We start from the raw sequence: 27,218 nt of genomic DNA, 5'->3' as shown, positions 1-27,218 counted from the left end.
AAGTTTTTTTTATTTCCTGGATAATTACCATTTAATTAGAAAACAATTCATGTTTATTTAACATAATTGCGGCAATTCCATTTCTACTTACTTGAACATAAATCCCATTAATTACTGGACAATTTCCTTAACACAATGAATCCATAGTTGTATTCCTCACAAAGTAGAATCTAGTAGCCCAGTTTCCAGGTGCTTCTAAGAATTCTGAAAGAAAACAAGCCAGTTATATTTGATTTGCTCTGTTCAAGTCGAATTATTATTATAATTAACGTCTTGAAGCAAAAGCATACAAAAGTAAGTCATCTTTCTCCTCCTCTGCGAAAACTCGTTATGTAGGAAGAAGGTCTGCAAATACAATTCTAAACTTACAACTTTTCAAACTTATTCTCTTTGCTCGGATTTTTGGGGGTACTTTAGCTGATCTTTTTCATGTGTGTAAAGATCCTTCTGGAAAAGCGCTGTTGCTCGAAAACCGCCTTGGGGAACAGCGGCGCTTCCACAATTAAGAAAAAAAGAAAAGAAAAGAAACGCGGCTCCAGGGCTGCAAGAAGAAACGGAACGCTCGCACGCAAACGACAGGCGTGGAGACGGCTCTGCGCGCGCATGGGAAAAAGGAGGAGGAGGAGGAGGAGGAGGAGGTCGACGTGATGACGCAGTCGGAGCGCCAGGAGCGTGGTCCAGCCTCTTCAGGAGGCGTGAGAGAGTTGTGTTTGCGGGGCCTTTAGGCCTGTTTGGGGGGCCATGGCTCATCGCTGCCTCTGGCTGTCGCGCTGTTGTTGCCGGCGCACCCCTACTGGGGTCCCCGGAGCTCAGCTGCAGTTTTGGTCCCGAGGTCGAGCCGTCCCCTCCCGCTCCTTGAGACAGGTGAGTCACATACGATAAGCAGGGCAAGGGCAGATGGGTGTCTTCTTTCCTATGTCTCCACTGCTGCCCCCACCCCCCATAAGCGCTGCTTTGAGCCCCTAATCACCCGAATCGACTGAGCCAGCGGCTGGGACGAAGCAAATTTGCATCGGTGGCGTTTTTGCTCGCGGCAACAGATCTGCCTGTTCAGATCAGTCAGGATCGCTCACTTTAGGGCAACCTTAATCCTAATGAATATCCTATAATCTTTTAAAACGGGGCGTCCTCTGTCGCAGATTTAAGAGTGAACTTCGACATCGTCAGAAAGTTTAAAAGGCATGACAGTGCAACAGAATCCCCTGCTCTCTAATAATATCATGTGCTGGGATTCTGGTAAAATGCTTGGCTAAGTGCCTGATTTCCACAAGGAAGCAAGAATGTTATTTCGCATGATTTTTTTTAACAGATATTAATTATGCTTTAGTTATCTGGTAAGTAATTGTAGAAAAAAAATATTACTTGGGAAAGAGATTAACTTAAAGAAGTTTTGTTCAGTTATAAGCTGTAGAAAAGAAGCGCAGATTCTTTTGTGCAGATTTTCAAAACCAGCACAAAAATGTATAGTGGACGGCTGGACCACTTACCACGCTAAACCATAAGATGGTCGGTTTGTTGCTTGCATAACCCAGTCCTTCATGTTCTGTTACTCAGTCAATCCCAGCTTAGCACAATATATGAACCTTACAAATCGTTGAACAGAAAAATAAGACTTCTGTTAAATTTGTTGCCAGAACTTTACAGTACGGCATTCTGTCTCAAAGATGCTTTTCCAAAACGCAATTGGACTATATTTTTTGTTCAAGGAAAAAAAGACGTAGCCCAGTTGCTTTTTGAAAAAGTATCTTTGAGACAACCATGACCTGGATGACTAAGAATCTCCATATACATTTGGTACAGCATTCTATTTTCCCTTTATCAGACAATTTTATTTCTAATTGTGAAAACTACCTGTATTCCATGCCTTATATAGATATAAAGGAAGAGCTAAAAGGGTTTATCTGTGCCTCATCTCCTACTCACATTCATTGACTTTCTGATCATTTTTGGTGATCACTATATTGTTAGATATGAGACTCTTATATGACTGTTAAGAAATTCCAAATGTGCTTTCTGTACGTGTGTGATATCGTTGGATGTTAAAAGCCATTTCCAAGTAGTGCTTTCCTGGGGCTCTCATAGAAATTCAGAAGAAATTAGGGAATGTACAATATAGTGGAAGTGTGACATCGGTGAGATATAATTCTGGATAGGTTTATGTAAATTAAAATCTAAGAGAATATTGGATGTAGTTTACCAGGTATTCCTTATTGTAAGCATCTTAAGTTACTTTTAAATGTGCCTAAAATTGAAAAAATTTTCATTCTTACAATGATCATTCTCATTTTTTTCAGCTTCATGATAAAGTGACCTCTCAGGTTCCCACAAACAGAAGCAGTGTCCTTGTAAATGTAATTGCTGCTTACCAAAAACTCTTTTCCCAACCTCCGAAAGGTAATTATTGTTACATAATAGTGATGCCATATAGCTTATACTGTTATATTCTTTATGTAAAAGTATGTATACAGGTAACGACTTATTCTGAATGGTGAGAGAGATGAAACTGTGATTTGCAGATTGTATTACGCTTTTAAAATACTCAAATTCAGTCACTTTAAATAAATCCACTGAGATAAAAGGAATCTAGCTCTCATTAATTTCAAAAGATTGTTCAGAATATGATTGTTTCATGTATTGTCATTTTCTGCAAAATGTGTATTTTATTAAAAAGTAGCAAAGTTTAAAATGTAATCAATTGCATTCAATGAAATTTTCATTTCCATTTGGAAAATTCCTTATACCTTCTTAAAAAGATATACAGCAGCTACCTCTTCCTGAAATCCTATAATATCGATAATACTTATTGGAAGCTAATAATGTGCAATGAGATTTAAACTCATAATATGCATGCTTCAACTATTCTATAATTTGAGTTTCAACATCTTAAAATTCAATGATATCAATAGAATTATTCATGTATTTTCATAATTTTTGAAAACTTTCTCTAGTTCCAGGTACTTTCAAATCAAAATACTTTTTTCTTTTAATTTAAAATTAAAAAATTCAAAGGAGATATCTACAAATGGACATATTTTCTGAAATTGAACAATTAATGGCCAATTTAATATTGATAAAAGGAACTAAAGAAAGTACATTGAGTTGTCTTTATGATATAAAAAGAAATGTAACATTTTTAGCTTAATGCCAAAATGTCTACTATATTATTATTTATAAAGGTTTTAAAACATTCCTATAAATAATATAGGTAAATATTTGATTTTTGATGTCCCTTTTCTTTATGCCAACTGAATCAAATACAGTACTCTTAAATGTGGCTTTGTTTTTATAAGAAATGTGCACATATATACAAATTTCGAATGTCAAAAATCATTCTAAAGCACAAATCAGAAGTCATCGTGTCCATTGCTTCTTTATACTGGAATCCACCAGGATAATATTTTTTCTCTTCTTTTGGTATTAAAAGGAATGTGTTTGTGAGCCTGAATAAGTATAGTTCCTTTGCTTAATAACTGTAGCTTAACTGAATTAGTCACCTGATGGAATTAAGGATCTAGGAATACAAATATATGGAAGAACTAAGTTACAATTATGTCTCACTTTTTTTTATTAATGGGATTTTTATTTTATTTGTTTATTTAATCAATCCCAGACAAGGCTAGCTGACTGGGTAGTTTACAGATAAAAGGAAAAAATGTTTTTTTAAAAAAGGAAATACTGTCTTAATCCAGAAAATATTAATCTAAATTAAAAGGCGCTCCTCTACCACCCTATTCCATAGCCTGGGAGAACAACTGGAGTTTCTCCTCCCCTTCTCCTCCCCCCGCCCCAGTTTCTGGAATATCATGAGGGTGGGAGTCACACAAATCTTTGAAAAGTATCATTTCAGAAGACAGCTGCTGCAATCAGATTGATGTGCCTACTGGATCTGTAAAGTGACTCTGTTAGGTAGACAGAATCTATAGAGTACACCCATCCTTCTTGATTACACCCAATGAGCAGAAGCAGGTTGTGGTAATTGGTCCTTCCACTAGTGATGCTATTTGCTATTTGGCTTTAAAGGTGATAACCAGCACCTTGAATTGCATTATATAAATTATCAGGAAGCCACCTGATAATTTATATAATGAAACTTTACTGTCTTGGGCATCAATGTTAAGGTGATTTTTATTTCCACTGCTTTATTTTAATAGGATTTGAAAAATATTTTCCTGGGGGAAAGAAACCTAATGATGCGAAAGATCCCAGTGAGGAACCCAAAGGTACCAAGACCCTCTTACATTAGAGGCCTGTATGTAGAATGAATATTAACTTGGTTACTTCCATTTTAGTACTCATCAATTCAAATGATCACTTGCACTAGTATGCATGTTTATTGTATAATTCAGTGCTTAAACTGGTTCAGATGTCTCCCTCTAAAGATAATTTTGCTGTTCTTCACTTGTGTTATTTTACTTTCTGTGAATAACTTTTAGCTTAAAAAAAATATATTGTGTTTACACACATTTCAGATTTGACTTCATCATATTAAATTGCTAGTTCATTGTCAGATTTGTTATAAGGTGCTGCTCGAAAGCAAAGAGCTGATTATTTGTTAATAGTTGTGTATATTACAGTTAGTCCTTGACTTACAATCATTTGTTTAGTGACTGCTCAAAGTTACAACAGCACTGAAAAAAGTGGCTTATGACCGTTTTTTACACTTACAACCATTGCAGCATCCCCATGGTCCTGTGATCAAAATTCAGATGCTTAGCAACTGGCACATATTTATGACGGTTGCAGTGTCCCAGGGTCATGTGATCACCTTTTGCAATCTTCTGACAAGCAAAGTCAATCAGGAAGCCAGATTCAGTTCAGATTTTGGTTTCAGTTGTGGTCATAAATAATAAGAGGGCGAAGAAAAGGGGTAACATGGAGGGCAATAGTTCTCATAGGACTAGGGTGTCAAAATCAGCAAGAGTGTAGAAGAAAAATGTTGGTGGAAGTTCCACTTCTTTTGTACACCCGCCAGCATTATATCCTACTTAAAGAAGTGAAGCCTGTATTGTAACAGTCCACCTGCCATCTTGCTAATTTTGACCTTTTCATCCCTGAAGACATTACTGATGGAGTAGCTGAAACAGAATTAGCTGGGCAATCACAGCAAATAATATAGTTGGAAACCTAGTCTGCAAACAGTCATATTGTCATGAATGAGAGATCTCCTTCAGAATCAGTTTATCTCTCTCTCATTTCTGGACAGAGATCCATCAAAAAACATTTTCACCTTCCCCATCAGTTGTTTGCAAAGAAATAGATAATAGATAGCTAGAAATTGGTGCTAATTTTTTTTTATCTGTGTCCTGCATGATGCCAGGAAATCTTTATCTTTGCATAAGTTACAAAATTAGTTGTTTAGCCTTCATTGATAGTTCAAACTATATTCATTGGAGACTCTGCTACGATGATTTTTAAATTTCTTTCTATTCCCTTTCATGATTTTTTCTTTCTTAGCTAATGTGAAAGTTGCAGTTAAAATGCCCATAGAACAACTGAAGGATAGTGGTTGCAGCAGGAATGCCTAAACTGCTACTTCAGAGCAAGAAGTAGGAGCAGGATGCAGGGAATCATAGACTCATAAGGTTGGAAGGGACCTTGGGGGTCATGTAGTCCAACCCACTGCCCAAGGCAGGAGTCCTTATTCCATCATGGAGAAATGGTTGTCCATTCCTTTCTTGAAAACCTCCAGTGAGGGAGCACCCAAAATTCCATTAGGCAAGCTGTTCTATTCTAATTGTTTTCACTGTGAGGAAATTTCTTCTTAGTTCCAGGTTGGATCTCCCTCTGATAAGCTTCCACCCATTGCTTCTTGTCTTGCCTTCAGCTATTTTGGAGAATAAACTAACCATCTTTTCACAGTAACAGTCTTTCAAATATAGGAAGACAACTATCATGTCATTCTTAAACCTTCTCTTTGTTAGGCTAAACTTTCCTTAGTTCCCTTAGGATCCAGAGAGCACCTGGGAGATGAAACTGAATTTTCAGCCTTCTATTTTGCGGGTCATAACATTAGTACAGATATTTTAATAAATATATCTGGAAATGTATGATAAGTTTCCACCCATTGCTTCTTGTCTTATTGAAATCCAATACTGTACTGGAAAATTGCAAGCAGTCTTTGAAACATTCCAGTCATATCAATTTATTTCTTGATATCTTCCTGAAATCTGTTATTTGTAAATTGATTACAAAACAGTCTCCCTCAGTATTTATATGTTCTAATGGTAGTAGCATAATCACATAATTTGAATATTAGTATTTTTCTTAGGTTATTATCTTGAAGTGACTGGGTAGACGCAAACTTTGTAAAATTGCAAAAACTCCAGAATCAGATGTTCGCAGTTTTATGTAGTTTATGGGAAAGAAGCCATGTGACTCCTGACACAAGGAAGGCAATGCTTGCCAGAGATACTTTTCTCTATAGCAACTACACTAATTCTTTCAATGAAGTACCATTCTGCAAAAAAATGTCAAATAGGTCCCAAATAAAATTTTGTTAATGTTTAAATCTAATTAAAATAGTATAATTGTTCTATAATGGTGTAGTTAATTATTCCCCCCTTCTTACATTAAAACTTGGCATTTGATAACTTTTGAAAGACTCCAAGATTACATTCTAGGTTTTCAGAGACCTCAGGTTGTGGACCGTCTGGCTTTGAGATTATTGGCACACCAAAATGACTGGAGCTTTCTCATCATGTATTGCAATAGCACTATCCTGTATGATGATATCTGTATTCAATTAGGTGGGAAATAGAGGACAACAACAGTTAATATTAGATGTTGGATGGAATAGTGTTCTTAATCAAATTTGTATGCTTTCTTGATACCCAACAGTTCTAGGTTAGATGTGCAAAATATAATTTTGATGGTGGTATAATTACTTGAAGCTCTAGTTCGACTATTATAGTGATTAATGTTGTATAAATATTGTGTATACAGAACTGTCCATATCTGAGAATGTCAGATTGATAATTTTAATAAATCTTTTATAATTTACATTGAAACATATGTATGTTTATTATAGATGCAAAGGAGGCTGAGTCCCAGCAATCTTCCAAATCTGGCAGTGGAGGAGGTAGTGGTGGAGGCAAAAAAGGTGGCAAGAAAGAAGATTCTAACTGGTGGTCAAGATTACAAAAGGTTTCAATTCTTTTTCCAAGAGATAGCAGAAAGTTGGGTTGGAGGTGTAGATAATGGATTCTTGAGAGAGACAATGGCTCTATCTGAAGGAAATGATGATACATCCCCTCCTGAAGAATACTCAACCCAACAACAATAACAATAATCTAATCTCCTTTTTTAGGAAAGTTGTTGAAAATATGGTGGACTAACATTCACTATACTTTTCAGTTGGGATTCAGACTAAATATGGTACTGAAACTTTATTGGCTGCCTATATGGAAGATCTGTGGTGGGACTGGGATACAGTAGTGGGACTCGCCTGATGGCCATTCCCCCCCTTACCCCCCCCCAAGGATTAAGAGCAACAGGCACTGTTTTACAATAGTTTCTGAAGAAGACGTTCCAGTCAGTAGTAGTGGAGATAGGAAAAGTAGCCTGGGGCTGCTCTGTTATGAAGTGCTGCAAGACTCGTCACTTGTATCCCTTTTATACACGTTTGTATGAAGTTACTGGAAGAGATGATTCTTTAGCACAGAGTCCACTGATACCTGTTTTATTTCTTAACCCTAGCCCAAACAGGCAATGTGTAAAGCTGCTATCTAATATCTGGAGAGAAGGGAATATAAGCTCAAAGTCCTTGTGGAATGGAGACTTAGTAAATAAATACATTAACATATGATATTCCGTTTGGAATGTTGTTAATTTAAGAAAATGTTATTAAATCAAATTATTAGTGTAGAAGGCAATACAAATTATGCCGCTCTGTGTTTTAAATTTATAAGTCTCTAACCTAAACTCAGTGTTTGTGGTAAGCATCTGTTTTTCTCTCAACTATAATCTTTGCTTGTATTTATAATTTATAGTGCCTGTCGTTTAATTAATTTTCAGGTAATGTACAGAACTCAAATATTTTTAGAATATAAAACTGAAAGATACTGTAATTGGTAGGATATTTAAAAAGCTACATGCTTGTTAGTATAAAATAAGAATTTGTTATCTTTTCATACATAATTGTCTTCTGGAGGTAGTAATGCCTTTTCTTTCTTTTTAGGGTGATTTTCCCTGGGATGATAAAGAGTTCCGATATTATTTCATCTCAACTTCTCTTTTCTGGTCTCTGGTAGTCTATTACGTTATGTTCAGGAATTCTGGAAGAGAAATCACATGGAAAGACTTTGTCAACAATTATCTTTCCAAAGGAGTCGTAAGTAGCCATAGGAAGTAATCTTATGAAAGATAGCATTGCTATATAATTTATAATCAATATGATTAAGCTCACCTCAACACAGATTAGCCTAGAAAATTGTAGAACATTTAGTCTGTTTTGGGTTAACATTTTATAAGTAAATAAAATAGCTATATAATATCAAGAATAGTAACCAGATCTAGTGTTTTCCATGCATAAGGCTCAATCCTTTATGCCCCCTGATACAAAATGACTCTTATCTAAAATCCTAGAACTGATGCCAGTCATAAAAGAGGACAACTGTAACTCACCTGACATAACTGAACGATAAAATATTTAGACATTCCTTACTATTTATCATGAATCTGTTGAAAATTGAAGTTCACAAAATCTGTAACTTTATAGGTTGTCTGTTCTTGATGGAGTGATGGATTGGCTAGCATAAGGCAGTTTCCTGTATTCAGTAGAAACCAGAATCACTGTATGATGGTTCTCCATGTTACAAGACTCAAATACACTAATATTTATATGTGAGTTTTTTAATGAGGTGCTTTAGTTTCTAGAAAGTACTTTAGCTTCTAAATATTATGGGTGCTCTCATTGTTTACTTGTATATTAACAAATGTGTGCCAGAGTTCAGATACTTAACATTGTAATTAGTATAACTAGATACATGTGTTTCAGAAGATAGTATTCACAGTATTCTAAAGTTGACACAAGGAACAGTTTTATTGATCCTTAAACTGAAGTAGAATAGTAGTTAAAGTCTTAAAACTAGAACTGGAGGGGTCCAGTTTGATTCAGCCATGGAAACCTATTGGTTGATCTGGGTCCACTCTCTCAATCCAAGCTACTCTATTATTGTTATTATTGTATTAATACAAAAATGTGCCCATGTAAATTGATTTGAATTTCCAGAGGGAAAAAATAGAATATAAAGATTGCATATCCTGGAGATTATATCGTATCAGGGAGTGGGTCATTAGCTTGTCTTTTTTATATGATTGTAGCACAGATTCAAGATTTAAACCCTCTAATTAGCAAGGAGAACAATTTGGAGAAGTTAATAAATCTAGTACTAATACTTTGCTGCCTTTATACAAATAGAAACACAGTATTACATGAACAAGGAATACTGGTAATAATATGTTTCCTTTCTTTTTGATAGGTGGACAAACTAGAAGTAGTGAACAAACGCTTTGTTAGAGTCGTCTTTATTCCAGGGAAATCTCCTGTTAATGGGGTAAATTGAATTTATAGTAATCTGCAAACATCAAGGGCTGCAACATTTATACTTGTATGCATTCCTATAAATTAAATAACATCTGACTCTCCCATTATGTAGCATTATGGCAAAGGTCTATGTCTTCATATACAGTTGACAAAAACTATGGCTTGCAGAGCAGAAATGTTGGGGTTTTTTGCTGCACTTTAAGAAATGTATGTTTTTAATTTTAATCTGTTAATCATCTCAAGTCATAATATGTTTCTAATCATCAAAACCATAAATCATAAGGTCATTTTTTTCTCTCTTTTTTTGATATATACCCTGTTTTCCCCCAAAATAAGACATTCCCTGATAATAAGCCCAATCAGGCTTTTGAGCACATGGCAAAAAGGCCAAGCGCTTATTTCAGGGTTCAAAAAAATATAAAACAGGGTCTTATTTTCGGGGAAACATGGTATACATGTATGTATGTATAATTTTTATTTTTTAAAATAATTCTTATCTCTCATCAAAGAAGTCAATGTATGCATCTCAGCAAGTTCCATCACCTTCATCAATCATTTCTCCATTGGGTTAATGCCGAATCTTTTCATTTTTGTGCATACAGTAGTCTCAATTTAGTTATGCACAAAACAAATTATTTCCATGATTTTTTTCTCCAACTGCTTGTTCATCAACCCCAAAAGAAAATCTGTTGGTCTCAACTGTATAATAATCTTTAAAATCCTCTGAAATCAGTGTATGTATTTGAATCCAGAATTCTCTAACTTAGTTACATATACACTAAACATGTTACTGTTGTGGGGAAAAATAGAACAAAGTACTATATGTGGCAATTTGAACTGAATGAAAAGCTGAATAGCAATTCAATCAAATATTTTTTCTGATTCACTTAATGCATAATGGAATCCTTTTCTTTGAAATTAAGTGTTATTATTTGTCTAAAATTACTTTAAGAAGTAAAACTAAATTGCTACCATTTTGGTCTATTTACAGCAATTTCTTTGGTTTAATATTGGGAGTGTGGATACATTTGAGCGGAACTTGGAAACTGCCCAACAGGAGATGGGCATAGAAGGAGAGAACAAATTGCCAGTACTGTATACTGCAGAAAGTGATGGGTAAGCATTTTAAATTATAGATATTTTAATTTTTGCATTATAATTTACCTTTAAAAATCACTAGAAGGCAGTATTAAACAACTCTTCTAAAGGGTTATTGAGACTAAGGCTGAAATTTTTGAAAAAAATTATAAATAAAGATTTACTTTTGCAAGGGCAGCTGCTTTTATAAGATTTTGAATAATTTAAGTCATTAAAGCCTTTGTTGGTTTCTCGGAGATAAAAGCAAAAATGACCTTCACATACGGGTTTTTGAGCAGTTGCTGCTAAGTTTTTTCAGTATTTTGGGAAATGATTTTTTTTAGCTATTTCAGTGTGTAACATGTATGAAATAAACCATTGCTTCCTTGTTTTTAATCTGAATTCCATTTTTCATCATTTTAAATAATGGTTGGGATCCAAAGTTCTCTTTAGTTATGTTTGCACTTACCTCAGTAGAATTAACCTTAGTGTTAGAACTGCCACCTCACACTCTGCTATCACTTTGGGGAGATTGGATGGGAAGGGGGAGTACTCAGGGATAACGAAGAGTTCACTGTATCAGCTAGAGATGCGACTTCAGGTCAGGCGACTGAGAACTTACTGCAGCTGCATTCCAACCCACACTTGGAACAATCATTTGGAAAACAATTTGAATTTGATTGGATATTTGGGGGCCAGCATGGGGAGGATTCTAAGGGACAGGATGTTGGGTATTTTGGCACGCACATTTCAGTTCTGGCTTTGCTCTACTGTATTTCACTTGACCTTTAGTAAACTACCTTTCTTAGTGAATGGAGTCAAGGATCATTCTTACTTAAAGGTTCAAGTTGAGGCAGGTCTGACATTAAACCAGAATTGAAATTCACCCATCAAAATCCCCAAGTCTAAAATCCTGTCCCTTAGGATCATCCCATGCTGACCCCCAAATGTCCAATCAAATTCCAAAAAGATGTTTTCAGAACGGCTGCTCCGAGTGTTGAAATGCAGCTGCGGTCCGTTCTTAGCCATCTGACCTTGAAGTCACATCTTTAGCTGATGCAGTGAACTCTTCTTTACCCTGTGTACTCCCCATCCCCATCCAGTCTCCTGGAGTTCATGGCAGACTGGGACCAAGTGATAGCAGAATGCGAGGTGGCAGTTCTTACACTTAGACCTGTTTGCAATAAGTTAAAGGAGTGCTAAAAGTCTGAAAAATAAATCCAGTATTCTCCTTAGGACATAGATGGTGTGTTTCTAAACATTTTAAAGAAGATATTCTGCTAATGGAAATATTAGCCTTTCTATTAAGTTTAGAAGATTCCTAACATAATAAATATACGCATTGCAATGTACTTTCCATGCATTGAGTTTGACAAGTTGCTTGAATATTTTGGCTAGGCCATGCTTCATGCCAATTTTCATTTTTTATCTTTTTTTTAGTTCATTTCTGCTGAATATGTTGCCAACAGTCCTTATAATTGGCTTTTTGCTATATTCAATAAGAAGAGGAGCTGCTGGATTAGGCCGAGGAGGCCGGGGAATGGGTGGACTCTTCAGTGTTGGTGAAACAACTGCTAAAGTCCTAAAAGATGAAATAGATGTAAAGTTCAAAGATGTAGCTGGCTGTGAGGAGGCTAAATTAGAGATAATGGAGTTTGTTAACTTTCTGAAAAACCCAAAGCAGTATCAAGATCTTGGAGCAAAGATCCCAAAGGTACTAATTTTCAGGAGAGTTCATTAACTTAGAGCTAGAATATCTAGAAATTTCTTTGGTATGGAATAGCAATTTCAAACTTAGTCACAGTTTATTATCTTCCTACATTCTATTTATGTTAGTTTATTTTAATTATCTGCATGAATAAGAAAAATGTGTTTATTAATTTATGGATTGAAAAGAACTCACTGTTGATGTTGCTGAATTAACTTAATCCTATTACTTCCTTTTTGATAAAACAAAACAAAAAGAAACCTTTTATATATAAATTAACCTCAACAAATGGTGGTTGCAAGTTTTTTTAAAATAATAAACATGTTTACACTGCTCTGTGCATGTTGGGAGCTATAATCTAAAGACTGCCTTGCAAGCTAATATATGTTAGCTTCATCTCATCAGTAGGAAGTATGTGCCCTGTATTGACATAAGATCTTATAATTTGAATTGAGCTTCTTAAATATTTCACATTTCTTCCGATTGAAACCTTTTGCTGAATTTTGCTAGTACTATGATAAAAATGAATGATGATGATTCTCTCTCTGTGTGTCTCTGTGTTCTGTGTCTGTGTGTTTAATCATGCTTAATTTTTAATCCCTATCTTTTCTTAGGGTGCTATTCTGACTGGACCCCCAGGCACTGGAAAAACTCTACTAGCAAAAGCAACAGCCGGGGAAGCCAATGTTCCTTTTATTACAGTCAATGGGTCTGAATTCTTAGAGATGTTTGTTGGTGTGGGTCCTGCTAGAGTAAGTCCATGACTTTGCTCTTTTATTGCAGTGTCATTGATTAAAATGATATAGTTAACATTGAAAGCCTAAAAACCTAATAATATTCTGTACTTTATTTATTATCCAGATTACAGTTCTTTTTCAAATTATAAGTGCCAAAGTTTTTAATTGAGCCCATTCAATGATACCCCTCTCAGTTTATAAGAAATCTTATTTTGGATGTGCAGTTTTCTGTCTGTTTCTTTTAATTAGATCATATTAGGTCTTTTAATTAGTAATTATAACAAGCTTGTTGATATACCAATATGATAATGGTTAAATGAGGACTACTATAGGAACCTTATGAAATTTAGGAGACACAGGTTATATTCCAGTGTGTAGGGATTAACAGAGAGAAATCCTGTTACAATCTATCACAAAATTATCCTCTAAGATTCTAGCACAGTCAACAATTTCAGATTACATTTTGTAAGCAAAACCTTGACTCCTCCAAATTGGTAGCTGCAGCATTTGCTTTAATAATACTGTTCAGAGATGAATTATAAAAATCTGTGTGGTAGTAATCAGGTTTTTCCAAAAAAAATACTCTCTCAATTTATTCCCTATGCAATGAAGATTTTTTTTAAAGAAAAATATTATTTGCTGGTTCCTTGAACAATTTTTTCTGGTGTATAATTTGTATTAACTAATTAGGTCTTGAAATTTCAGTGATTCATTGACATCTCCAATTTATCAATATTTCATGCATACAATTGTTCTTTTATCTGCTAATAATGCGGTATTGCAGAAGCCTTAGGTAGGATAAACATGACTATTTTGTTGCATTTTTTAAAACAGCATATGGACAGAATTATGAATAAAATAATTTAGATTCTAGGGTTCTGTGTGAAACAAAAAAAAATACTTTATTTCAACATCCACAGACATTTGTTCTGTGATTTGGCTGAAACAAAATGTAGAATGATTCTGTGAAGTAAGTAGGACATGGGACCGCTCTCTTCTCATCTTCCTTCAGCAGCTCCTAGCACTATATATCCCATCTGTCTCTATGCATCTTCCCAGCATCTTCTGCCCATGGTCTCAATATTGCATAGTGTATCAGACAAAAACAACAGCATCCTTGATATTTTTCCCCTATCTCTCCCCACCACCGCCTTCTGCCTGAATGTTTCAATCCATATTCAGAACGAAACAGACTTGAAATGCCACTAAAAAAGTTTATGCACAAGTTTGCATATCCTTATTAGATATTATTACCTTTTTTTACTTTTATTTTATTTCTAATAAGGAGTCAGATGTAAAAATAAAATAAAATAAATAAGAGCATATCTGTTAAGAGTTTTTCACATAACACAGTGTAACATTTTCATATTCTATGGCTAATGACTGTCCTGTTTAGTGACTCTTCTCATTTATGATAGTGATGAAAGAGTAACTTCATGGCCAATCCTCACATTTCCAACCTTCACAGATTTGAAAAGCATAGAAAAGCTGAAGATTGTAAGGACAGTTGTAGTTTCACTTGGCAACTGCTTCTCTTAACCAAGTTGTCAGTCCAAATTGTGGTTGCAAAATAAGGACTACCTGTATATCAAATTTTCCTTCCGTTCCTGCTTCATTCTTGCATTAGTACAGGTAGTCCTCGACTTAAAACAGTTCGTTTAGTGACCATTCAAAGTTATAATGGCACTGAAAATGTGACTTATGACCATTTTTCATAGTTACAACTTTCCGAGATCATAAGATCAAACTTAGATGCTTGGCAACTGGTTCATATTTATGACCGTTGCTGTGTCCTTTTGCAACCTTCTGACAAGAAAAGTCAATGGGGAAGCCAATTCACTTAACAACTGAGTTACTAACTTTCAACAACAGTGATTCATTTAACAATTATGGCAAGAAAGGTCATAAAATGGGGCAAAACTCACTTAACAAATGTCTCATTTAACAACAGAAATGTTGGGCTCAATTGCGGTCATAAGTTGAGGACTACCTGTAGTCCTTTTTACTGTCAGTTTTTTTCACTGTATGTCAATTTATTATTCTTTACATTCTTATTAACAGTCACGTGAATACTGTTGTACTTTGAATCCTTTGTTTCATTAACGTACACATTTTGAAATCTCACTTCAAAATATGCTATACTGGATTCTTTATTTATAGCCAATGAAATATATTATATTTACCTGTATGGAGAGATTATAGGCAATTAGTTGTCTGTAATAAAAGTGAGTAAGGTTGTGGATATACTATCTGAATACAGTATGTATTCTTCTTTCATAGTTTTCTTAAATAATGGAGTAGTATACTGTACATACATTCTGTTTCTTGTGAAATAAGCTGAATATAGGATAGTGTTGATTCATCTATTTGGTTATCAATGTTGGAAATGTACTAACTGAATCATGAATGTAGAATTGCATAATCAATAAATGTGGGAGAAGCAATTTAGTACTAATTTTTTGAAGAGATCTAGGCAGTTTTTTTCCCCTTCAGTTCTGATTAAAGTAACATTTTATTGCATTGTCTAGCAACAGAGCATGGATTGTTTTGGTATTTCTAAGATGGAAACATAGTACTTACTATGTTTGCTGAAGTTTCTTTGTTTGTAAGCACTGATATATAGCCTTTCATATTATCTGGATAAACAGGGCATACTTATAATTGAAATGATCCGGCTCTAGCAGATGGAATTTGGATCAACCTTTATTCGTTTTAGATCCAGCTCTTCTATATATTTGGCTCTCAAACAACAAAATACTTTTATGTTTAATTTTATGTTTAAACATAAAATGTATGTTTGATGCATTTTAAAACATCTTATAATTTGCACAAAATGCATTTTATGTCTAGCTTATTGGCTACAATACAATATTCCTGACTTCATGACTTTGCTGTAACTTTCTGATGAATAAAAAACAAGGGGTGGAACTAAATCATTGAAAATACTTTCTATTCTCTTGCAAAGGTTCGTGATTTATTTGTTCTGGCTCGTAAAAATGCACCTTGCATTCTCTTCATTGATGAAATAGATGCAGTGGGAAGAAAGAGAGGAAGGAGTAACTTTGGAGGGCAAAGTGAACAAGAAAATACACTCAATCAACTCCTAGTAGAAATGGATGGTAACTATTTAAATTTTGTAGTAATTCTGGTACATCGTACTACTTAGGTATTAACATAAAACTACTTTCTTAAAGAGATAAAATGGAAATAAATTCTATTGCTTCCAAGTAACTTACTTTGAGAGTTGGAAAACAAATGCAGTAAAGAACTATGGAATAAGGAAAAAATTTTCAGCAATGTTTGTTGTAGCACAGTTCCCACAATTTCGGTTTAATATAGCTTAAATGCATTTTTGCCTCATTAGGCTTTTCTGAATAATCAAGAGTCAAAACATAATTTATTGGTCTATTTTGGAAAATAATATATTTGCAATAATCAGTAACTACTAAAAATTCATTCACAGGTTTTAACACCGCAACAAACGTCGTCGTCTTGGCAGGCACCAACAGGCCAGATATCCTGGATCCTGCACTTCTGAGGCCAGGTCGTTTTGATAGACAGATCTTCATTGGTAAGCTGTTCCCTATATTGGCCTTGTAAAAATATTAAACAATATTACGCAGAGAGGAAATGAAATGAAATTCTTATTTTTCCTGGAGCATCTTAGCAAACGTAATATGTGACATTGCTTATTATCTAAAATATTCTCAAATTGGATACTCTTTGTACGTGGAAGGCGAGAGAAATGGAGTAATTAGAGACGACTATTGGCTTTTATAAAAAGTATACAGAAGTTTGAAATATTTGTAAAAAATGCATTTTAAAAGTATTTTTTACACTTTCCAAGGGCCACCGGATATAAAGGGAAGAGCATCTATTTTCAAAGTTCACCTTAGACCTCTTAAGTTGGATATTAACTTGAATAAAGATAATTTAGCACGGAAACTTGCATCACTAACCCCTGGATTTTCAGGTAGGTAATCCTATGTAATTACTAATGCGTTCTTAATACACTGCATAACAAAAATACTGAATTTGAAGACTTTGCTTTTAGTCTTCCTGATATTACATGCCAAGATTATTTTGAAGATGGCATAGTGAACCTCAAAGGAAAAAAGTGAATAACAAAATAAGGTCAGCCTCGAGCACACCAAACATACATTTCTGGAGCTTGGCAAATAATTTTTCTTTTAATTTAGGTTCCAATTATTTAGGTATACAGAATGGATTCTTTTCTCAGCATATTAGCTATTTGCCCTAATTCTGAAGAAATAATCTTTAATTGACTCAAAATTTATTTGGAGTTTGATTTTTCCAGGTGTAGCATTTATTTTGGTGGAACATTAGCCATTGAGATACAAAATTTCAAAATATCCTTGTGGTAAATGATAAAAAAATACCCTGGAGTTATGTGTCTCTTATCCCTTCTTTCCTTTAGGTGCAGATATAGCTAATGTATGCAATGAAGCTGCCTTAATTGCTGCAAGACATCTTGCAAATTCCATCAATCAAAAGCATTTTGAGCAAGCGATTGAAAGAGTGATAGGAGGTGAGGAGCTCACACATTATCTGTGCTGTTATCAGTTGGTTCTTTTATTCATGTTCTAATGTTGCTTGTTTGGCAAATACTTTCATTAATATATGGACAGTGCTAGGCTTTATGCAACATACTGATGCCATGAACATCTGTGCAGTGTCCGTAGAATAATTTACAGGGATGGAAGAGGGAATTAAAAATTTAGAAGGAATGACAAAATCATGACAGTCAAAATTTTGATTGTCAAATGGCATTTTGCTCCTCTAATGCAGTAAGATCCCCTTTTTTGTTAGATGCCCCCAATGAAAGTTACAACCCAGGGGCAGGGGAGCTGGAGTTTTAAACAGATGAGACAGGTGCCTTAAGAATTTGTAAGGTTTAAGGCCCCTGTTTTGCCCATTCATCTGTAAACCCTTAAACTGCAAAAAAGCCCAGTCTTATTTATTTAACCCCACTCGGGGCTTTGGTGGCCACAAAACTTTGCTTTTGCTGACACTCTGTATTTTTGGCACCCCTGTTATGAAGCAACAATGATATTTTGCTTCTGACTTGAAAATAGTATGTAGGAGCCAATGTGGTTTCTGCCTTAACATATTTTTTCTTCTTCCTCTCTTGTGGTAATTCCTCACTCATGCAGAGGGAGAACAAAAAAAAAATATCCACTAGTTTCATGTTTTCTTGTTAGCCACTCATTGGCACAGCAGCTGAGAAATATGCTCCACAGAAATTGATGCACTGATTTATTGATTTATTGATTTATTTAACCAATCAAAGGCCTGGAAAAGAAAACACAAGTATTGCAACCAGAAGAAAAAAAAACAGTTGCATATCATGAAGCTGGCCATGCAGTTGCTGGATGGTTTCTGGAACACGCTGATCCACTTCTGAAGGTATGTTCACATCTGCCACAGAGGTTCTTTTGAAGGATTGCTTCTCAGTTGAGATAAATTATAGGTGAGCCTTATATATATCTCCCTGGCATCCCACTTTGCAATGCAGGCTTTCAAACCAGGATTCCTTGAATTAATCATCTATCACTGATGATGTTACCTAGTTTGGGTAATGAAATGCCTGCAAGAAAACAAGCAAGCTCAGAGAGCACCAAGGACCTCTAATTAATCCTCTGTCTATTTCATATAGAATGGAAGGTTATTAAATCAACTTTAACCATCTTTGAATTCAAAAGTCATGTCTTACATTATTTCTTATGTAAAAATGTCTTTGCAGAGATAGATCTCTCAGCGGCTTTTGATACCATCGACCATGGTATCATGCTGCACCGGTTGGAAGAGTTAGGAGGGGGGGGGCACTGTGTTGCAATGGTTCTCCTCCTTTCTCTCCGACCGGTTGCAGTCTGTGTTGGCAGGGGGGCAGAGGTCGACCCCAAGGCGCCTCATATGTGGGGTGCCACAAGGGTTGGTCCTCTCGACCCTTCTGTTCAACATTTATGTAAAGCCGCTGGGCAAGATCATCCGTGGTTTCGGGGTGAAGTACCGTCAGTACACTGATGATACTCAGCTGTACATCTCCACCCGGACCACCCCAACGATGCCCTTGAAGTGATGTCCCAGTGCCTGGAGGCCGTGCGGATCTGGATGGGGAGAAACAGGCTCAGGCTCAACCCATCCAAGACCAAGTGGCTGTGGTTTCCGATGTCCTAATATAGTCAGTTGGTGCCATCACTGACTATTGGGGGTGAATCGCTGGCCCCCACGGAGAGGGCTCGCAACTTGGGCGTCCTCCTGGATTCACGGCTGTCTTTAGAAGAGCATTTGACGGCCGTGACCGGGAGGATTTTTCATCAGGTCCGCCTGATTCACCAGTTGTGTCCCTTTCTGGATCGGGACTCCTTACGCACGGTCACTCATGCCCTTGTCACTTCCTACCTGGACTACTGCAACGCTCTCTACATGGGGCTCCCCTTGAGCACCCGGAGGCTCCAACTGGCGCAGAGTGCGGCCGCGCAGGTCGTTATGGGAGCGACATGGCGTTCCCATGTAACACCTCTCCTGCGCAAGCTGCACTGGCTCCCGGTGGTCTTCCGTGTGCGTTTCAAGGTCTTGGTTACCACCTTTAGAGCGCTCCATGGCTTAGGACCTGGTTATCTACAGGACCGCCTGCTGCCACCAGTAGCCTCCCACCAGCCGGTACACTCTCATAGAGAGGGGCTCCTCCGGGTGCCATCAGCCAAACAATGTTGACTGACGGCCCCCAGGGGGAGAGCCTTCTCTGTGGGGGCACCTACTATCTGGAATGAGCTCCCCCTGGAGATACGGAGGATCCCGGATCTACGCACCTTCCGCCGTGCTCTCAAGATCTTTTTATTCCATCAGGCTGGCCTGGCCTAATTTTTTTCCCTTTTTAAAACGCAAATTTTAATTCGTTCTTAATTTATTGGGGTGTTTTAAATCTGTCTTCGGCCAATTTGTTTAATTCGGTTTTATTCTGTTTTAAATGTTGTATTTATGTGTTTTTATCTTGTGGCTGTTCACCGCCCTGAGTCCTTCGGGAGTAGGGCGGTATATAAATCAAACTAAACTAACTAAACTAGCCATCATATGAAGTACGGATTTGTTATAGGCTAATGCTTGCTTGTTTATTTGTTGGTTTATTTATTATAAAAATACTTTTATTTCTCTTCTGACACAAGGTATCTATTATTCCTCGTGGTAAAGGACTGGGCTATGCTCAGTATTTGCCAAAAGAACAGTATCTGTACACCAAAGAGCAGCTAATGGACAGAATGTGTATGACTTTGGGAGGACGTGTGTCAGAACAAATCTTCTTTGCAAGAATTACAACAGGGGCCCAAGATGACCTAAAGAAAGTTACTCAGAGTGCATATGCTCAGGTCTGTATTTTTACTTGGTGTTTTCACCACCTTTATAGAAATCTTGCTTGGCAAGAATATTGCTGGTACATGCTATTTCCTCTTAATATCTTCTGACAATACCAGTTTCTCTCAAAGATTCATCTGAAATCTGCTAAGTTGAAAAAGCTGAAAAAGCTTTTGCTGGCTGAAAAAGAGTTTGCTTTCTTCCCAAAATTTTGTTTCTTCATGTAAAAATTAAAAACCAGATTTGGTCATTTAAATTTTATCATCTAGCCTTGTTCAAAGTACTATATAATTTTGATTAGCATCTCCCAATTAAATGGCTTTTAGACTACTGACATTAACTGCAATCAGGGAAACTAGAGACTTATGCTGAAATGCTCGGGTCTCCTCATAGCAGCTTAGATTGGGCCTGTCTTATTGCTAAACAGAACTTTCCTGGATAGCCATTAAGCATGTGCCTCATCCCCTTTACAGGCTGTATTGGGTGAAATCCTGGAAGAGCCTCTTCCGAAGCAGCTCTCTGAGAACACAGGAATGAATGGGAACTGCTGCACAGGTGTGTGTATTGCATTCTTGAGCAGGTTCCATACATTTCCGTGATGTTACTTCAGCATTATCCTTTCTACTGCCTGTATGATTGGCTTCATAACTAAATAATTATGGAATCCCTAATTTCTACTGAATACGTCTGTTACAAAATTTGATGCAATTAGCTTAAATATTTTATTTTAATAGATATGTATAAGTTTCATTCTAATTATTAAATTGCAATTAATAGTAGTATTTTAGTAGAATGACTGGTATCCATATTTAAAAGACCACATTCCTTTGGAATATAAGAAAAGCCATTATGGATCAGGTGAAGATTATCTAATCTGGTATTCCACATCACAAATGGTTCATACAGTGCATTATAGAAGCAAAGGGTAAGAGTAATAGCTCTCCAACTCTCTAACAACTAATATATAAAGTATCTTGCCGATAATTTTAGTGGGTACAATAGAATTAACAGGTCTGTTGATAGTGATGTAATCCATGAATTTCTCTAGTGATTTCTCAAACTATTTAAATTGGTGTCTGTCATATTATCTAATGGTAGTAAATTCATTAATTCATATACTGTTTGTGAAGCAGTATTTAAACTGATCTTGAATCTTCTGCTATATAATGCCGGGGAATCTTCATTAGTACTAATATTGTGAAATAGAAAGAAAAATCCACATTTTATGCAACACTCATAACTTTACACAGGTAGTCTTCAATTTACAAGCTGTTTGGTTAGCAACCATTTAAAGTTACAACAGACCCCAAAAAAAGAGGACTTACGGCTTGGATCCAAATTCTAATGGTGAACTTCCTCCATGGTCATGTTATGGAATTTTGTGTGCTTGGCAACACAGTTACATCTCTGGCCATTTGCAGCCACACGGATGCTGTGTCTGTCTTTTATGATAGTTTTTCTAAAAACCAGCAAAACCATGCCTATAATGAACCATTGAGTGGCTTGGCAACCATGGTGTTCATTTTATGACCATGGTGTTTGCTTAACAATGAAGCAAAAAAGTCATAAAATTGGACTGACTCATTTTACAACCATCCAACATATGACCATAATGGGCAAGGTCCATAAGAGCCATATGTCAAGGATTACTTACATATGGCTTAGGTTTTGTTCCATCTAGTGAAGGATACTTCTCCTTAGGCCTAACTATGCCTTTGACAGAAAAAGAAGGGCTATTTTCCCTTAGGGTTTTGCCTTAGACTGAAGATAAGAAAAGAAGAATAAAAGGAACAATAATTGGTACAATGTAGCAGGCATAGAATGTTTTTTGTGTGCCAGAACTAAGAAGCTGTAATTAGAATAAGGAGCCCTAGTCACTTGATGGGCCAATGAAGCTAACTGCATATATCAATTCAAGGTGGGAATAATGAACATCAGCCCTGGAAGCCTGTTTTTGTTTTGTTTTTTTCTGTGAAGTGGCAAATGGTGGTCTTTGTTTCTTTTTTCCTCTTCCTCTCTGAAGCCAGGGAGATGCAGTAACTCAACAAATGGCCAAGAACTGTTTTGAAAGGTCATATCCCAATCCATCAATTCTTGGGAGAGAAGCATTTGGCAGAAGGGGCCGTACAAGTGCAAGACTTACTGTCTAATGGCACTTAACTGTTGGCCCTCATGACATCCAGGCAGCCTCGCCTCTAGAAGTAACTATATTAACTCAGGATTGTATTATGGTATCCTTGGTGTTTTCTGAGCTTGGTTGTTTGCTTGCAGACATTTTATTACCCTACTAGGTAATATCTTCAGTGATAGAAGAGGGTGAGGTTTGCTCTTGGTTTGTATTATAATAGCTTGGTGGAGGTGTTGTTTTTTCTTTAATGAAGCTGTTGTTTATTGCTTGTTTGTTTGAGTTGGTAGTTCCTTGATTAGGATATTGTTCTGCTTGATTGTCTGATGTTAAATCCTGATCCAGGGAGTCTTTGATCTTTATTGCCATTTGGAATGTCTCTTTTAGGGTGTAATGTGATTAAGAAAGTGAGGCTTTTGCTGATTAAATGAACATTAATTCTGCACTTAAGGGTGTATTTTAAATCCCTTTGCTCCCAAGCTGCTCAATTCTCAATGGATCACAGATCAAGAAATTCAATTCTTGTGGCTTGGTGAGGAGTAGCTTTTCCAGAGTGCAAATGGGCAATCCTTCTTCCTGAGAGATTTTCAAGTCAGAACCTGGCTCCTGGCCAGCGATTCTCTGGCAGAGGTACTCACTGGGACTTTTAATCTGTTCTTGTTCAGAAGGCAACTTCATATTAACATATCAACAATTAATGTTGGTCAGCTTGTCAGTTAAGATGTTATCGCCGAAAACAACTACCCACTAATATTAGATTCTTGATTAAATGTTGTAAAAATCGCTTAACTACTCTGCTGTTCTATCCTCAGATTGTTCAGTTTGGAATGAATGAAAAAGTTGGCCAAATTTCATTCGATCTTCCCCGGCAAGGAGACATGGTGTTAGAAAAACCCTACAGTGAAGCAACTGCAAGATTGATAGATGATGAAGTGCGAATACTTATTAACAAAGCTTACGAAAGGACACTATCTCTACTTACTGGAAAGAAGGCTGAGGTAGAAAAGGTATGCATTCTTGTTCTATTTACGATTCTTACCTAAGTAGGTTAAAAGATCATTGCTGATTTGGGTCCAAACCTGATTTTCTGAGAACATAAGGATTTCCTCTAGTTGATCAAAGAAATGGGGACAATCATTTCTTCCAATTCCTTTTTCTTTTCAAATTCCAGTTACCAAGAATTATTATTTAAGAGTGTAGGTACCGTGTTTCCCCGAAAATATGACATGTCCCAAAAATAAGGTCAAGCCCGATTTTTTATTTATTTATTTTTAATTTGATTTATATACTGCCCTTCTCTGGAGACTCAGGGCGGCTTACAATGCATTAAGCAATAGCCTTCATACTTTTGTATATTTATACAAAGTCAGCTTATTGCCTCCACAAACTGGGTCCTCAATTTACCTACCTTAGAAAGGATGGAAGGCTGAGTCAACCTTGAGCCTCGTGAGATTCGAACTTACAGTAATTGCAGACAGCTGGTGTTAATCACAATGCTATCAGTCTGCTGAGCCACCAGGCCCGTGCGCATATACACCCCTGAAAATAAGCCCTAATGAAGGGGTGGGCGTTGCCAGCACAGGAGGCAGCCCTTCCCTTCTCCAGTCACCCTCCTGGAGGTTCAGCCCCATAATTGCTGCCCGCTGATCAGCTGAGCCAGCAAGGGCTGTGCAACTCGGCCCAGATCTACAGAGCACCTCCCCAGCTGCCGGCCTCTTTCCCCTTTTCCTGCCAATCGTTCTTTACTTGGGATCACAGCACAGACACACATCCCCAAAATGCTCCATCTGAAGCCTTCAGCCTTCCAATACTGACGGGTGTCCTTGCTGCGATCCCAAAGAAATAACGGTGTGTGTGTTTTGGGCGCTCAGTAGCCCAAAGGAGATGCCTTCCTGCTGGAGTTCCGTGTCCAGCCAGGGAGCGGTTCCCAGGACTGCCCGATTTTCAACCAGCCAGCTGCACGGTAGGGGGATTTCCCCCCAAGACCCTCTCAAGCGCCGGGCTGCGGGCTCCACCATAGGGAGCCTCAATCGGGGCCAAGCTCTTGGCAACCAATTGAGGTAAGACTGTTCTTGAAGGGCGCGCAAGACATGTGAGGCCTCCTGCTGCTTTTGCAGCTTCAATCAGCTGCAAAAGCAGCTGTGATTCTTGCCATCTCTTCTCTCGCTGGGCATGGCAGGGCTTCCTGCCCCTCGCTTCTCCCCCTCTCCACCTGCCATCCCCAAATTGTGCCCCAAAATAATAAGACCCCCCGAAAATAAGGCCAAGCCCTTATTTCGGGGTTCAAAAAAAAATAAGACCCTGTCTTATTTTCGGGGAAACACGGTATAAGAACAGGAGTTTTACTAAGCTCTGTGTATCAGAAAAATCCGTATCTATTGAACATACCATGTTATTTGTTCAAAATTACAATTATACAAAAATAATAGCGATAATCACTGACCAAAAGCTTTGAGAGCAGCAGAAATGATATTTCCGGATATCTCATTAGTATAAATGATGGTGTTTTAGTCATAACAGAACAAAAATTATGCATTTCTTTTTTGGAAAGCTTGAAATACAGGGATAGAGAAATGCAGAGTTCATCCGGCATATTTTTACCTGGAAGACCTTGTAATAAGTAGTACTGTAATATGCTCAGAACATGTTCAGCAGAGGTTAATGGTTTTAAAAATCTGGAATTTCTTTTATCCATAAGCACTATATTAAGTTTGTGGAGTGAAAAAATTAGAGGCTGAATTTCCTTGTAATGTATGTATGCCTATTGTTTCAGGTGGCTTTAAGGCTCTTAGAGAAAGAGGTTTTGGATAAGAGTGATATGGTTGAAATGCTTGGCCCCCGACCTTTTGCTGAAAAATCTACATATGAAGAATTTGTTGAAGGCACGGGCAGCTTAGATGAAGATACTTCACTTCCAGAAGGCCTTAAAGACTGGAACAAAGAACGTGAGGAGAAAGAAGAGGCAACAGATGAGGGAATTGCCAGGCAGATCAGAGGACATGTGCCTTTTTAGTGTTGCAGTATGATGGTGTTGTACATAAAAGTGACACAGTATTATGTTGCGCGCTGAAAAGTAAAGGGGAAACACTTCAAAAATCTGGTGTCCAAGTATCCTCTGCTTTATGGAAGACTGCCATGGTTGATGAACCGGAAGGGTGGGTTTTTCCCGCTACAGAGTATTCAGAATCCACAGGAAGCTTGTTTCCCAGAATTCCTGATTTAAAAAGTATAGTTCATAGAACTAATGGGTCTACATTGAATCTTTTCTAGAATTGCAGCTTTTCAGATCTGTATCACAATTGTGTAACCTGATATATTTAAACTGCCCTGGAATGTAAGACTTCCCAGAACACCAGAAAAATTCTTGTATCTTTTCATCGCCTCTACCAAATGTGAGTTGTTAATATCCTGAAATTGTTGGGTTTGATCATAGAGTATTTCCTGGAACCCCACATTGCTTAAATATGTTTTGTTAAAGCACATAGTTTTCAACCACCGATTTCAATTTTCTTTACCTTATTGTCCAATAAAAAGACCCTGCAGGTATCAGTGACCAAACTGGGAACCTGCTAAAGAGCTTATTCATTAGAGATATGGGTCTGTGGCTGCAATGAAGTGTAAAATCTAAATTATATTACTGCAATTTTAATAAAGTGTGGATTTTTTTCTACATAAGATTGTAAAATATTGAGCATACAAATGTATTTTGTAAATACAGTTTAGAAACATCAAATAAAGTCAGCACACTGGACTGTGCAAACAGGCAGATTCTCTTGGATCCTTGGGCCAGTAATGAGATCATAAACCAGTTGTTAGATTTCTAATAACTACAAAAATGTAGACATGAAAAATTACATGGTAACTTTTTGAAGGACACTAGTGGTCCCATAGACATGCTGATAAAGTGTGGCTGTGAGATGAGAAAAATCAGAATTCACCATGTACCATCTACCATAGTAAATTGACATGAAAAATAACATCAAGTACCATAATCTGTTCTGTACTGTTTTCTAGATATTAAGTAAAATCATCATATGAGCTTACACACATGTACATGATAATGATCTTCCTATTCAGAACCAGAGATAGATCGCACAAGCAAGAAAGGATGGATGGACGGACCACTAATTAGCAAACAATATGTAAGACTAAGAAGCTGGAGTTCTTGTTATAGATTAGTAATTAGAATAAAGCAAACTGAACAGCTGACAACGAAAAAAAATGGGATCTCTGCTAACACAGATCCTTTAACTTGCTCATAAATGACCTGGTATTAAGCAGAAAGAAGGCATGACTATTACTGCTGCAAAAGTATCTAGATCAGTAAAAAGAGAATAGAAAAGTATTCCCACAACATCAAACTAAAAAGCAACAAATGTTAGAAGCAACTATCAAAAGGAAGAACACTGGGGCAAAATCTGTAGCTTCATAGTACATTATGAACTTCCTGTAACAAAACAAGGATAGTAAGATTGTGGAAAATAGACCCATGAAAAATCCAGTCCACTTTGTAGCACTAAAAAGTTTCATGTTTGGAGATCTTCAAAGAAGATATTAAAAATTCAACCGCTAATGGCACATCATCTGGATTGTGACAAGAGCTAGCACAAGAATCAAGGATCAAAAAGGCTAGATAGATCTGAGAGAACCCAG

The 27,218-nt window shown here is 36.8% G+C and overlaps 1 protein-coding gene across 1 annotated transcript; it reads left to right on the top strand.

The window, feature by feature from the left end:
- The first annotated feature begins 702 nt into the window (after positions 1–702).
- Positions 703–26,427, top strand: AFG3L2 (AFG3 like matrix AAA peptidase subunit 2). Its single transcript, XM_070940636.1, has 17 exons — positions 703–864; positions 2,295–2,394; positions 4,152–4,220; positions 7,028–7,143; positions 8,177–8,329; positions 9,480–9,554; positions 10,536–10,660; positions 12,062–12,335; positions 12,944–13,081; positions 16,032–16,185; positions 16,530–16,637; positions 16,914–17,039; positions 17,505–17,615; positions 18,378–18,493; positions 20,254–20,454; positions 23,378–23,572; positions 25,339–26,427. The coding sequence occupies exons 1-17, from the start codon at positions 742–744 to the stop codon at positions 25,576–25,578; spliced, it is 2,424 nt and encodes an 807-aa protein (XP_070796737.1). The 5' UTR covers positions 703–741; the 3' UTR covers positions 25,579–26,427.
- The last annotated feature ends 791 nt before the right edge of the window (positions 26,428–27,218 follow it).

Source organism: Pituophis catenifer, unplaced genomic scaffold (genome assembly GCF_029215685.1).
Source record: "Pituophis catenifer annectens isolate HBS135680 unplaced genomic scaffold, rPitCat1.0.hap2 SCAF_3, whole genome shotgun sequence".
Classification (NCBI taxonomy): Eukaryota; Metazoa; Chordata; class Lepidosauria; order Squamata; family Colubridae; genus Pituophis; species Pituophis catenifer.
This window is presented reverse-complemented; position numbering and strand designations above follow the sequence as displayed.